The sequence below is a fragment of the Oratosquilla oratoria genome, chromosome 11 (assembly GCF_046742065.1).
Source record: "Oratosquilla oratoria isolate Oo_2021 chromosome 11, ASM4674206v1, whole genome shotgun sequence".
Taxonomy (NCBI): domain Eukaryota; kingdom Metazoa; phylum Arthropoda; class Malacostraca; order Stomatopoda; family Squillidae; genus Oratosquilla; species Oratosquilla oratoria.
The window spans coordinates 55355089-55369218 of record NC_134787.1 but is presented as its reverse complement, the minus strand read 5'-3'; the positions used below and the strand labels follow the sequence as shown (position 1 = coordinate 55369218).

The 14130-nt window shown below is 38.3% G+C and overlaps 1 protein-coding gene across 2 annotated transcripts in view; it reads right to left on the bottom strand.

The window, feature by feature from the left end:
• The window catches only part of LOC143029835 (E3 ubiquitin-protein ligase TRIM9-like), a 47201-nt gene extending 37640 nt beyond the window's left edge, over window positions 1-9561 (bottom strand). For both annotated transcript variants that reach the window (XM_076192919.1, XM_076192920.1), the window contains exon 1: window positions 8748-9561. In XM_076192919.1, coding sequence (XP_076049034.1) covers window positions 8748-9515 — 768 coding nt within the window. In that variant the 5' untranslated portion in view covers window positions 9516-9561. The remainder of the gene's footprint in view (window positions 1-8747) is intronic.
• Between the last annotated feature and the right edge of the window lie 4569 nt (window positions 9562-14130).

The window sequence follows — 14130 nt, the reverse complement described above, 5'->3', positions numbered from 1 at the left end:
ATTTTGCAAAATGAAAAAAGTATTGTGCATTGCATAACACTATACCTCACTGGTAGATGAAACTGGAGTTCAAATTCAGCATTTGTAATTATTTCGAACTGTTCTTTTCATTTTCTGCACTTCATGTATATTGATTCAATGCTAAATAAAATTATTATTATTTTTCTTTTCTCTCAGTACATACATCCTGGTGATTTATCAGAGCACTATTAGTACATGTAATACATGTAACAGACAACATTATCACAATGTGATAGGTACTTGGACAAGATCAGAGGAGTCAAAAAAAGTTCCTCAAATTCTAAAATTTGCCTATCCAGTGAAAGTCTATGTGGTCTTCAAATCTACATTACTGAAAAGTTGAGGTATGTATTTTGTGTTGGTGATTCATTTTTATTATAGGTCAAATGGTTTGAGTAATGAGTTTTTACTTTGTTTACATTTTGTTGAAAACCTCTACAGTATTAGGGTTAAGACATGCAAGGAATATGCGAGTGGAATCCTTACCCTAACCCCTGGCCTTCCTATGGTTTTAAAGCAAAGTGTAGAGTCATAGCAGAGGATAGATTTAAGGATGATAATGGAAAGAGGGAATAGTAGGAGTTAAAAATGACTAAGCATTCCTCTAGAGTGAAAATAGATATCAAATTATAAAAGAATGCTTTGTAATTCTGGTCCATTAGGGTGTCATAATAATCCCTGAAGTATTAACTGCACAAAAAGGTCATACAGTAACCCAGCTGTGAAACACGAACACTTCACCACAAGGAACTCAACAGTTAAGGCGTTAATATGCTTCCTGGGCCCCTCCCTTCCCTTTGAGTAGTACTTGATGTTGACAGCAGCACAACTTGGCTAACAAGTTCTACTACTACTATTATTAATATATGGGAGCAATTCAACCTACCAGTACCTACATTTAGTATCATAAGTCCTAATACAGCACTCTAATTTCAGTAAGAGGATCATAGTAACATTACTTGCACTAGCTGTGGTAGCAGCAATCTATTGATAGTTACAGGGTGCTGTTGTTGTCTTCATATTATAGTCATACATTTGTAACTCCCAAACCTATAGTAGCTTACATTTATTTACATATTAGAACCAACAACAGATTCTTGCAAGTGGTGGTCTTTCAAGACAAATATCAGCGAGAATTGTCTCAAAGCTATGTACCCTGAGAACCCAGAAAATCAGATGCATCCCCATGGGATGCTGTAATGACTATCATTTATTTTATATTATTTGTCTATTTGTTTTGTTATCATTTGTCCGTTTATTTATTATTATTTGCTGTATTCTCATTTATTATTAGTTATATGTCAATTTATTATTATTTAACATTTACCTGTTTGTTTATTATTTAACTATACCTATGCATTTATTAAGTATTTTATTTATTATTTACATTATTATAGTTTTTATTTATTCATTTATTTATTTATCATTATTATGATTTTTTCGCATCTGACCTAGATATGGACCAAAAGGTCTCCTGTCAGCATGCTCCGCCTTTGTAATCCTTTGACTGACACTTATATTGGGTCCAGGATCTCTCTCCATCAATTTTTGATGGTATTTCTGTATTTCCTCTACATTTTCACATACGGAGAGCTGACAACAATGACTGCTCCCCTCGTCCTACTCCTATTATAACTTGGTGACAGAGATCTCCTACACACCACTGATTTCCAGTCAGACGGTATTTCTGTATTTCCTCAACATTTTCACATATGGAGAGCTGACAACAATGACTGCTCCCCTCCTCCTATTATAAGTTGGTGACAGAGATCTCCTACACACCACTGATTTCCAGTCAATGAGATTACAAAAACAATTATTAATATCATTACTTACATACTTATACTGTATGGAGTAATGATGGCAAGCTTTATGCATTTGATATGTTAGGGTCTTGGGTGACATTCCTATAGATCACTCATGTAGCATTCTTTTGTCATTGGAATTTAATCTACACCTAAAGAATTGATCACTTTTAACTTCTGCTATCCCTCCTTTCTATTATCCTCCATCTCTCTTTTATTACCTCTATAACTTCACCTCATTGGTATATTGTCCCCAAGGAAAGAAGTACTGGTCATTTGTAACAAAATGTTAATACATATTTATGACCTTCCCTTCACGAGAGGTGAATAGGGATTTCAAAGCAATTACATAGGAAATTTGTGAATACAATAAATGAACAATGACACAAAACCAAAAATTTTCATTTAAAATTCACATTACATTTACTTAAGATCCAGTCCCTAGCAACATCTTTCATGATCTATTTTTGTGACATGCTATCAAGACACTGCTTATTTTTTCCTTTGATAAGTTAGCTGTTCAATGGATCCTTTTTAATGTTTTGCTATTCAAACTTTAACTACTAGGCAATAACAATATCTGTTGCTTCAAATTTCACAGACTATGAACCTACAACCCCACAGTAGCTAGCAATGGTTCCCAGGCACCTCCAATAGATCTCACTAAGAAAAAACACAGAACTAACATATGTATTGCATTAATGACCTGTTACTATGTCACCAGCTTACAGTAGTAATTCAGCCACCAGTTGCTAGCCCTCCTCAAGTGAAAACATGGAAGCATTACTGTTAAAGTTATATATGTATGTCTGTTTATTCAGGCCCAGGCCAGAGACTAAGTGTCATGTACCACCAAATGGAGGTAAGAGTGCTGACAAGTTCTGACGAAGGGTGGCAGTGAGATAATTCTCTCTGACATCCATCTCACAAGACTACTACTTGCAGATACCCATCACTGGTCTCACTAAATATTAATGGCAATCATATCATTACTTGTGGCTTCTGAGTCCCCATTACAGGAAGCCTGCAGCAGCAACCAGAAAGCAAGTGACGACCATTGGCTGGACCCTGAACTCTCATAACCACGATCCAAACTCTAACGACAAAACAAGAATGTCAGCACACAGGGGTTGACTACCATAGAAAACTGACACAATCTCCTAAAATAAACATTAAAACCACTCTGAGAACAGTGACATGAAATGCAAGCACTTTCAGTTGCCACCTGTAATGTCAATACACCTATCCAGATCTATTTGCACAATCCAAATTACTGATTTTCATAAACAAAGAACCTGTACTATGATCCTAAAGTTCATTCATTAATCATCAAATCACTTTACATTTTCTTTGTGTAGAAATTTCTTCATCGACCATCAAATTACTTTATATTTTCTTTATTCAATATTTTATATAATTACCTTCTCTCCACTTGTCCTCCCCTTGAAAATGCCTTATGCACTTGACCAGCTTCTTGTGTCACACCAAGGCCAGGATGCATCAGTAACTAATCACAATGAGATAGATGTAACAGGATGTACTTGTTAAACTCCAGGGCATTGAATACGAGCTCTCGAAATCCTACCTTTCAATATCCTGATGGCATTGTAAGGAACTTTAGCATACAACAAAATTTTCTTCATACATATTATACAATTACATTTTTTTTTTTATCAAAGAGCAACTTAATTTTTATTTCAGTGACTTAGATCACAGAATCAATCTTTTGCCCTGGTTCTCTGTTGCAAGAAACCCACAGCCCCCTAGAAACCTGCCACAACCACTGGTTTAGTCCAAAAAACACTCAATGACAAGATTCTGTGTTGTCTAAAGTGACTGTGTGTTCGATAGTGTAGTATCAGGTGCTCCATGTCTTGTGTGGTGGCTGCATCTATTACCAAGTCAATTTTGTATTTCCCTCCTTATATGGAGGAAAAAATCTTTTGGTATAAGCATCTATGCACCAGTACTGTTTTAATGAAGCAATTACTAGGGTTCTACTTCTCCCAGATCCTCTTATGCCTTGACTTTTTTAATAAAAATACAGTGTGAGGGATCCCTGGTCCCCTTACTCTGTCCTATGGGAACATGTAATCACTCTTCTACCCCAAGAATGTGGAAGGCAGAGGTGGATGGAGGAAACCTGAGAGGAAGACTGAGAATAAGGGGGACATATGAGGTGAAAGGGGCATTGAATACACAAGGAATATCTGCTGTGCAGAGAAGAGAGAGGGCTTGAGGCGAGTGGAGTGGTTATAAGTTGACAATGAAAAGATGTAGCCTAAGGCTATTTCTTCTTGTCTGCATTGTATTTTCTTGAGTGGACAAGGAGGAGAGAATCTATACCAATATATGGCCTTGAAGATCATGTTATCATAGTTAATATTAGAAAGAATGATAATCACAAACAGCAATGATGAGATGAAGACAAAAATCTCCACTAGTAAGGAGTTTAAAACAGCAAACTACTTCCAATATCTAGATAATGAGGAAGGGTCAAAACTTTAATTCCCCTCGAGCTGTACAGACAACACAAGCACCACCGCTCTCCTCATTTCTCACTCTATCCAACCTTGTAACCCCTACCATACTTCTCAGATATTTCATCTCAAACACATTTAAACTTATCCGCTCTGCCTATCTTAAATTCCACGGCTCTGCCCAATACAGTGTCTTCAGCACAATCACACTTTATACAATCTCCTCTTTGCATCCATTCCCAGATGCCTATTTTTCATGACCCTCTTTAGTCCCCCAAGGCATTTACTTACTTCTCTCAATCTACAATTTACCTCCACCCCCACTCCTCCCTTTCCTGCCACATGTGACCCCACACACTTAAAACTATGCACTTCCTCTAGCCTCACTCCTTTAAAACTTACTTCCAACTCACTACCATCTTTTCCCCTTGTACATCTCATCACCTTACTTTTACCCACATTTACCTTTAACTTTCTCTAATCATATACATCCAAACTCCGTAACTAACTGCCATAAACCCCTCTCTAACCCTGTCCGCAAATAATAACTGGCTCACCACCTCTCTCCATTTTCTTTAACCATCGCCAGTCTCCTGCCCTTTTGTATTTACCTCCCATACCACTCCATCCATGTACATATTGAACAGCTATGGCAACATGACACACCTCTGACACAGCCCCACCTTTCCCTCAAACCACTCATTACCTCCATTTCCAATTCTAACAAAGGCTAACATAGACTTGGTTACATCCCTCATATGGGGAGAAAAGCCCTTGATATGTAGATTGATAGAATTAAAAAATAAATGAATGAATAAAATAAAATATAATCCTGAAATGTGCTGGTCCTTATACAATGTACCTACAAAGTTTTATGAATGGTAGTTACACTACGGTCTAGATCAGTGGTTCCCAATTTTTTTTCTCTTATTTACCCCTAAAACCAATTCAACCATCCAGATTTTCCCCTTCATGTGTACAAGAGTAAGAGTAGTCAAAATACACTGTGACTATAATATGGATGCAAGCATACCATTCTGTGTGGCTACACCACCCATCTACAAGTATAATCTCTCTCTTTAAGGCATGAGAAAATCCACCTGAGATTTTTTTTCATTGATATGAGGCAGTGAATTATTTCCCCCTAGTAACTTCAAATTTCCCCCAAGAGGGAAATTTCCCCAGATTGGGAAATGCTGGTCTAGATATAAGTTAACATTATCTATACAACCCTTCTTTGTGAACTAATTTATGGTAACCTAACACAATAGACAATTATATTCAATGGAAGCTGCATTATGTTTAGTGGTGAACAGTCTACTTGTGTCGATGGAGGATAGGAAATGTAGCGTGTTGATTTTATTAGATTTGAGTGCTGCTTTTGACACGGTAGAACATGACTTATTACTAAGAGATTGCAGAAATATTGGCATAGTAGGTGATGCCCTGGATTACATAGAGAGTTACCTTACTGGAAGAACATATTGTGTTCAAATTGGGGAGGTGTGCTCAGAGAAGAAAATCTAATGAGAGGTGTTCCACAAGGTAGCGTACTAGGACCAATTTTGTTCTGTATTTACATTGCCAAACTCTCATATTTACTACAATGACATGATGTTAAATGAGTGACTGGATGTTTTCTAAACATTTAAAATTAAATGAGGACAAAACTGAATGCTTGATTGTGGGAAAGAACAATGATTTGAGGAAACTGAATGTCTCTACGCTACATATAAATAACAAGCGGGTCGATGTGAATTACAACATAAAAGACCTTGGAGTGATTCTTGATTGCAATCTTAAATTCAAAGAGCAGATACAAAATGTAGTGAAAATATGGAACTACCACTAAGAAATATTGCCTTTCTCAGGAAATATTTAGATAGCAAACTGTTAAGATGTTGGTGCATAATCATGTTATAAGTATGCTTGACTACTGCAACTCCCTGTATTATGGCATACTGAACTATCTTCTAAGAAAGCTACAACTGACTATGAACAGGGCCGCGCTGCTTATAAAAAGGTCTAACATCCAGAGAAAGAATTACACCTGCACTCATTGATTTACATTGGCTACCTATCAAGGCACGCATTTCATACTAACAAACCGGAATACATTAGAAGTTTACTACATGATGCTCGATCAAATACTACCATGTCACTAAGACACGATACAAAGACTCATAGACTTATGAACCTAGGGTGAACCTGGAACTAGGTTTTAGAGCATTTGAGAAATGTGCTCCCCGACTCCACAATAGTCTACCACAACATGTGAAGAACAGTACAAACTTAGAAACCTTCAAGAAGATGATGAAAACCCATCTGTTCATTCTATCCTACGACATGACAAACAAGAGCATGCAGGATGAATTTCAATGCTAGCAATTCATAAACAATGGTGGCCTTGCAGAGAGCTGCTTCTAAAGCGGTTGAGCGAGGCCTGAAAATATCACTACAGATACAATCAAATTGCCATAATTTCTTGAATGAAATCTACAGCTTTTTGTCGCACTTGGTTAGGTAAACTTATTTGAAATCAGGATAATAGCAATTAATAATTACCACCTCAAGTTTTACTGACTGGAAACCTGCAGCCCACATAGCAGCTGACAACTGTCCTCAGGCCCTCTCACTGACCCCACTGAGAAGAAACTATGGAACAGTCTGTGCTACATTACCATGGTACATTCTATCTTATCCATTTACAGTTTTAAGAGGAGAACAGTTGCCACCTGTTAATTCCCCTTATGAAAATGTGGAGGAAATACAGTTGAGGTTCATAGAGAGAAATCTTAGACCAAGATCAGAGATCAAGTATCAGCCCCTCGGAGCTGCATTTCCAAACAAGAGTGAGTGTTGACAAGTTTTGAAGATGATTCTTTCTCATGCCCATCTTGTAGGACCACCACTCATCAATGACCACTTAAATTAAGAAAGAATAGGTACTACCTCTGCCAAATATTGGCTGGGATTTTCAAAATGCCATACCAAAAACAATAATGATTGAACATGATGTACTATTGGTATAACTCGAGAGTAGCTGTCCTGGCCATACACCCATCAGGAAATTCCCACCCCTCACAGTGCTAAATGTGGCAGAATAAATTACCAATAATCTACTTTATTACATGTTCAATTTACCTTAGTTTGAATATAGAAGGCATTATTATCAATCAATTTTGTCATGATTGGTATGTGCAGGGTAGGTGAACTAATCAGAACCTTTACTCTTATGTGTACATATCTTTAAGTCAAAACTATCTTATTTCTATTTTAGTAAATTGTGTTGTTGATTCAGGTGTGACTTAGTATGACAATGGGATCAGTCCCAATTTACTCTCCCATCCCTTCTATGTTAAACACAATAGAATGAATTACCAGCAATCCCTTGTAACTGAGGGGATTTCAACATTTTTCTCTAAACAAAATATTCAATAATGTACTTTGACACATTTAGTGCCACAAGGGATGGGAATTTCTGGATAAGGACCTAGGCCAGGACTACTAATCTGTTTACATAGCGAAAGCAATATCATCTTATGCAGTGATGTCATCATAATTTACTTAATCTATTATCTAGTTTCATAGTCATTCATACAACACAATGACCATCCCACTTATGATCACCCTGGCAAACATTGACTGATTTATTAATTGTTGCTTCAAGCTTCACAATGTTGGAAACCCAACAGTGGGCAGCAACAGTCCTCGGGCTATCTCACCGATCTAGCTGGGAAGAAAATTTGGACTTTCGCCTGTGCAGTACTAGCGTGGGACTGTTTCTATGTCACCAGTTAAAAGTGGTAAGTAAAGGTGGAACAGCTGCTGCTTGTCAGCTCTCCATGTGTGAAAAAGTATAAGAAATATAGCTGAAGTTGACAGAGCAAGATCTTGGGCTCAGTCCAGATAGCGAGTATCAGCCCCTCAGTGATACACCTTCTAATGGAGGTGAGGTGGACAGGTTTTGAAAATGGGCAGCTTTGCTGTCCATCTTTCAGGACCACCATATGCAGGCACCTATTATTGGTCTCATCCCAGCAAACATCACATAGTAAAACCACAAGATGAATTTGTATTTTCCCACATGCAAAGTATATAAGCCAAATTTGTGAAACTACATGTTTATCAATGTTACATGTCCCTAAGACTATTCTATTACTGTTAGTTTTTTTCTGATATTCTGGCAAGCACGAGTTTCTCGCCTTCCATTCTGGCAGCCTTCATATAAAATATTTCATATTTTGCAATAAATATTCATGCCTTTGTTGTCAGTTTTCTATTTAAACTTATTCTATTTCAGGAAATAATATTTTATGAACAGGTAAAAGTACCCTTGTATGCAGGACAATTGAATTAATACGACAAATATATCATATTCATGTGTAGTTTTAACTTTTAATGCTACTAGATTTCACGAATATTCATAGGCATAACTTACCTTGTGTACTTTTGTAAGGGCATTTAAGGCCTGCACATCATGGCTATGATGCCGACCATTGTGCAAACAAAGCAAGCACACTGGTACAGAACATGATGTACAGAACATTGACAACTGCTCATGCATATGCTGAGGGCAGCGTCCCTCCTGTTCTCTCCTTCTGGCCCTTAGCAATGCCCTTCCTTCACTGACACCCACAAGCCAGTGAGCTGCAAGAGGTCCCCGAGGTGGATGGCAAGATTCTCTACACGGACCACAGTAGAAAACTAAACACTGATCACAAAATACTTTTGCTGGGCGAGGAGATCCCTCTCCTTCACATAGTTGACATGGCTCAGAGAGTTGGTGTTTATCCAGGTGTTTGTCTACTACTGCAGCCATGACCCGAAACCGAGGAAGACTTTCGACACCAGAACCATCCAGGGGGGTTTCCCGTTTGCAGCTGGGGCAATCTATTACAAATGTTGGAGGGGGCACATGATCTGTATTGTTAACAGCTTCCACAGCGCCAACCAAACTAGTTGGTCTGGAACTGCATGAAACCCCAGAATCAGCATCACTCACGAGAGACAATTTGTCCGAATTTTCATGATGGTCTTCACCGTTTCTATAAACCGATCCACAACTTTCCTCTGCATGGTTATTGGTACCACTAATTGGCCTCTGTAATGATGCCGCACACGAGAAGCAAAGAGAATGTTTACATACTAAAAGCACAGGTATTTGGTAGAACGACCCACACTGAGGACACAACAGCTCCTCCTCCATCTCAGTCACTGATTCGCGCTTCAATGTTTACATCGGGGCAGGACGCCAGGACGACTATCAGAAGGATGCCTTGAGTATAATTTCATAGTCATACCACAAACGAGAAACTATCTATCATACCAAGTTTGAATAAAATAATCATATTCTCATTATATTTTTAAATAGTGAACGAAATATGAAAAGTAATGCAGTTTGAATTACCGGAAACAATTTTCGTTGAACTTCCTGTTTGGGACGACTACAACAGTTCACATTTCGCCAGACAGTTGACGGTTTTGCAATTACTCTTGAACTGTTGCTGATTTAATTCATAACGGTACTTCGTGGACGTGTCTCTCAGGGTGTTATCGCTTCATGCCATCTTACATTATTAGCACATGCGAAATTTGAGTGGTTCAATATTTGCATGTAAGGTTAGTACTCAGGATATTACACATCATTTTAGCCTCAGACGACATTAATTTCATAAACACAATTCAGTGTTTTCACACCATAATATGAAAATTTTCGTTGATGTTCTAGTACAATTATTTGATTCCTCATTTCATAAATTGCGTAATGGTTGTAGATGAAACTCATGTGAAATACACAAGGATTCTACAATCGAATTTGGTGTAATCATAATATAATCAAAGACCAGGCTCCTAGGGGTTCATTTTCCCCTTGGGCTTGGCACTGACTAGTGACAAAAGGGGCCTTCATTGTTCTGGACCAATGTGTAGGCTCATTCCTGGAAAATCCTACCTCAAGCAAACTTTCCTGTTGAGTCAGAAACACCGTTTCGAAGAGATGATGTGCTGAGTATGTTACTGAATGTAGTTTATTGAATATAGCTGATACTATAGACCTAGGGAATGACTGCGGCTTTAGGAAGTATTTGACTTAGTGAATGTCATGTGGAACGACAAAAGGTGGAGTAACTGGAGTGATTGGAGATGTGTACGTGTCTTTGGAAATAGATTGCCTCGGTTGATTGCAAGAGTGAATGTGTAGTCCCATAATACCCTATGAGGTTGGAGAGGCGTATGGTCGTGTTGATTGAGAGGATTAATTGGAAAATAAAGGAAGTGGCGAAGGAAAAGCAGAGTGGGTTTAGAAGAAAAGGCTGCGCAGATCAAATATTTGTAACAAACTAGCCGTGTGAAAAATAAGAATATATTCTGGGTTTTCATGGACTTGGGGAAAGCATATAGCAAGGCTGAGAGAGAGGCGTTGTGGAGCGTGTTGAGAAAGTAAACGGTTATTGATTTTCAAGGGGTTGAAGGGCATGGGTCTATTCCCATTCTCCCTACCTAAACCAAAGAGAACAAATAATTATGATGTAGTTGAGGGAACTTTAACCTGAAATGTATCTCAACTGTTCGAAATCCCGGACACATCCAAATCAAAGTCTGCCCAATTGCATGTCGCCGGCCTTAAGCCAAAACGAAATAAAACCTATAAAATGAGAAAGGAAATGACAACTCACTCACCTAACGAGATAAATTATCATGGACTAAGTTTGGGTTAGATATGTTAAATGTTGCTGCTTTTGACTCGGGACAAAGATTTTCTTGTAAAATGTATTGTCTGCGAGTCATATACACGCGCGCGTGAAATATCCTGTAGATAGAAGCAAAGAAATTATCATCGTAGGATACGAAATTACCTTGTGTGATTGCACTGTTAGGAAAAATAAGTGTCCCGGATTAATAATATAAAGTGTAGAATGTGAAAAAATAATAAATCGGTAGATTTTTCTTGTCATGCGTTCAGCCGTTACCCTCAACGCGAGTGTGGCAGCCCCCATCTCCTTCTCACGTTCATCACTCCCGCTTTTAAACTGAGCAAAAATTGCAGGAAACGGGGTCAAACGCTGAAACATAAACAATGGCGATATCAGGCGGTGGAATCTCGATGCTCGACTCTGGGACTGATGACGAAAGTATCGTAAATGAAATCGAAAATGTGGGTCAGCCACCAAAAACGAGAATGGCAAAGATGAATGATTTATTGAGAATACTTTTAGATGGATTGAAAAAAAAAATCACGATCAAGGGCTTGGTATTCCAATTTATGAGATATACGAAAGGGACACCCGAAAGAGGGAGTTTTATAGTATAGAGTGTAAATGACAAGATAAAGAACTAAAAAAAATAAGACCGAAGTAATAAATATGAATATAACAATCGTGAGAACCGCTAAAAGACTTCGCAGTGATCTATCTCCTACCTAAGACAAGAACGTGGAATGAGGTTGAATATGAAGAGATGCTACTGAACTCGGCTGTGCACCTGCAGAAAATGGTTGACAAATAAAACTACTCGTATATTTCTGGTGGAAGACTTTGATATAGGAGAGGTGAATTTAGGAGAAGTTAGACACAAGGGAAAATTAAAAATCATGGGGGTAATACACAATTGAATATTCCAGTCAACAATGCTATGAATCAATGGGCAAAAGAAACGGATATTGTGCTGAAGATCCGCCAGCGAGGTTTAATTTATTCTTTAAAATAATAATCCGATGTTGATGAATATCTAAATTGCATGCGGCTGATAGACAAAAGCAATTATGTAGTTCTCGAATACATTATGACAGCATGATTTCACTCGATGGGTTATCTCCGGGTCTAATTTTTCATTTCAGGACACCGTTGATCCTAGGTATTTGAATTCGTCGACACGCCCTCCCCCCCCCCTCCCACCTGCATCCTCACTTCTTCCAGCATCGATCGCAAGGGCTTAAGTACTCGGCCTCCTTCCTACTTATCTTTAATCCCCAGTCCCCCTAGTGCTCTCCAATTTTTCTTCAGCCTCTCTCACTACTTGTGCCGTATACAACATACTTCAAAGGAGCTGGTGTTTTGCTCCTTCGGGTAACAAATTTATAACGACGTCAAACGTGTATTCAAAGAGGAACCCTCACGTAAGCCGACTCAAACCGAAAATCCTCTCATGCCTACGCTAGTTCTCACCAGGAGTTTTTACCCGTTCAAGCATAATTATATTCTTTAGTCCTCATATATTCCTCTTGTACTCTCCTTTTCCTCGTGCATCTCCAAAACATTCTATCACAGGCTTTTGCCAAACCAATAGAGACTATGTGCAGACTTCTGTCCCACTAATTTCCGTTATCTGCCTTAGAGCAAATGCAGCATCTGCTGTTTCTCTGCCTGTTATCATTCTGGAGTGTTCATCTATGGGTGTGTTTCCTCTCATACTCTGTTCAATAATTCACTTATAATTCTTCACTGTGTGCAACATTTACTCTTCTATGATTGCCACATTAACGGGCGTCACCTTTCTCGTTGTACAAAGGCGGAGCATGCCGACAAGAGACCTTATGGTCCATATCTAGGTTGGATGCGAAATAAATTATAATAATAATAAATTGATAAATAAAAAACTGTAATAATGTAAATAACAAATGAAATACATAAATGAATGCATAGGTATATTATAACGGCCCCAACCCTCCAATCGTTAGCCACATTCTTTTGTTTTTATATACTGTATATATTACATTAATTCCACAGTATATAATTCCCTTCTTCGTTTACATTATTTCATAGTCTTTGATGTTATGTCATCTGGGCCAGCCGCCTTCACCATTTTTCATTTGCTTTACTGACATTTTAACTTCTCTACTTGTCTTTCATTCTCGAAGACTACTCAAGGATTTTCCTCTTTCAGTAGACATTCAAAATAATGTTTCTATCTATCCTGGATCTTATTGTTTACATTCAACTTACGCCTTCTTTATTCTTAACCTGGTTGATTTAAGAGAAATCCCTAAATAATTCTAAAAGAAAAAAAAAATCCTCGTAATTTTAGTCGTCACCATTGCCTCTGTCCTCGCCACCACACTCTCATATATCTAATGCCCTGTTCACACTAGCGGTTTAAACCACGCGGAAACCGCGGCGGTACCGCATAGTCAAGGAAAACAGCGCGGTTGCGTGTGAACGCCTCCATTGACTTGTAATGTAATTGAACCGCAGATGAAGCCTACTACTTCGTAACCTCTTCGTCATTTCCATGACTTTCATATTAAAATTTCAATTACTTTCATTACCTCCTACTCCTTTATAAACTCCTACTCCACCACTCTGGACTCCACATTCCTCACTCTCCCCTTATTCTTAAATTCCCAGTCTATCACGACCATTTTGTCACTCACCTCCAGAAATTTTCCATCATAAAATCACTATATCAATAAATTTCGTTTTCTCAACGAAAATACATAGAATATCATTTGATATGCAGGAGGAAAACTGCGCGCTGCAAATTTGATCCAACAGTCGGAGGAAAAATACTCCAGTGTGATAAAGCTTCAACAACTTCCACCAGGTGTTGTCGTCTGCATACGAGAACGTCGGTTTGACTTTCCCTTCTTGCGCTCCTATATGTCACCAACTGCTTTTCGTCGTTTTGGAAAAGAATATCGCAGATCACCACGTTCAATGACAAAGCAAAATCGACCACATTTTTCTTTTTCTTTAGTCCACTCTCCTACTTCTCAGCCTCTGCATACCCTTCCGATCACTTCCATATAAATCAGTGGTTCTCTCTCTCTCTCTCTCTCTCTCTCTCTCTCTCTCTCTCTCTCTCTCTCTCTCCTCCGGCGCTTGGCC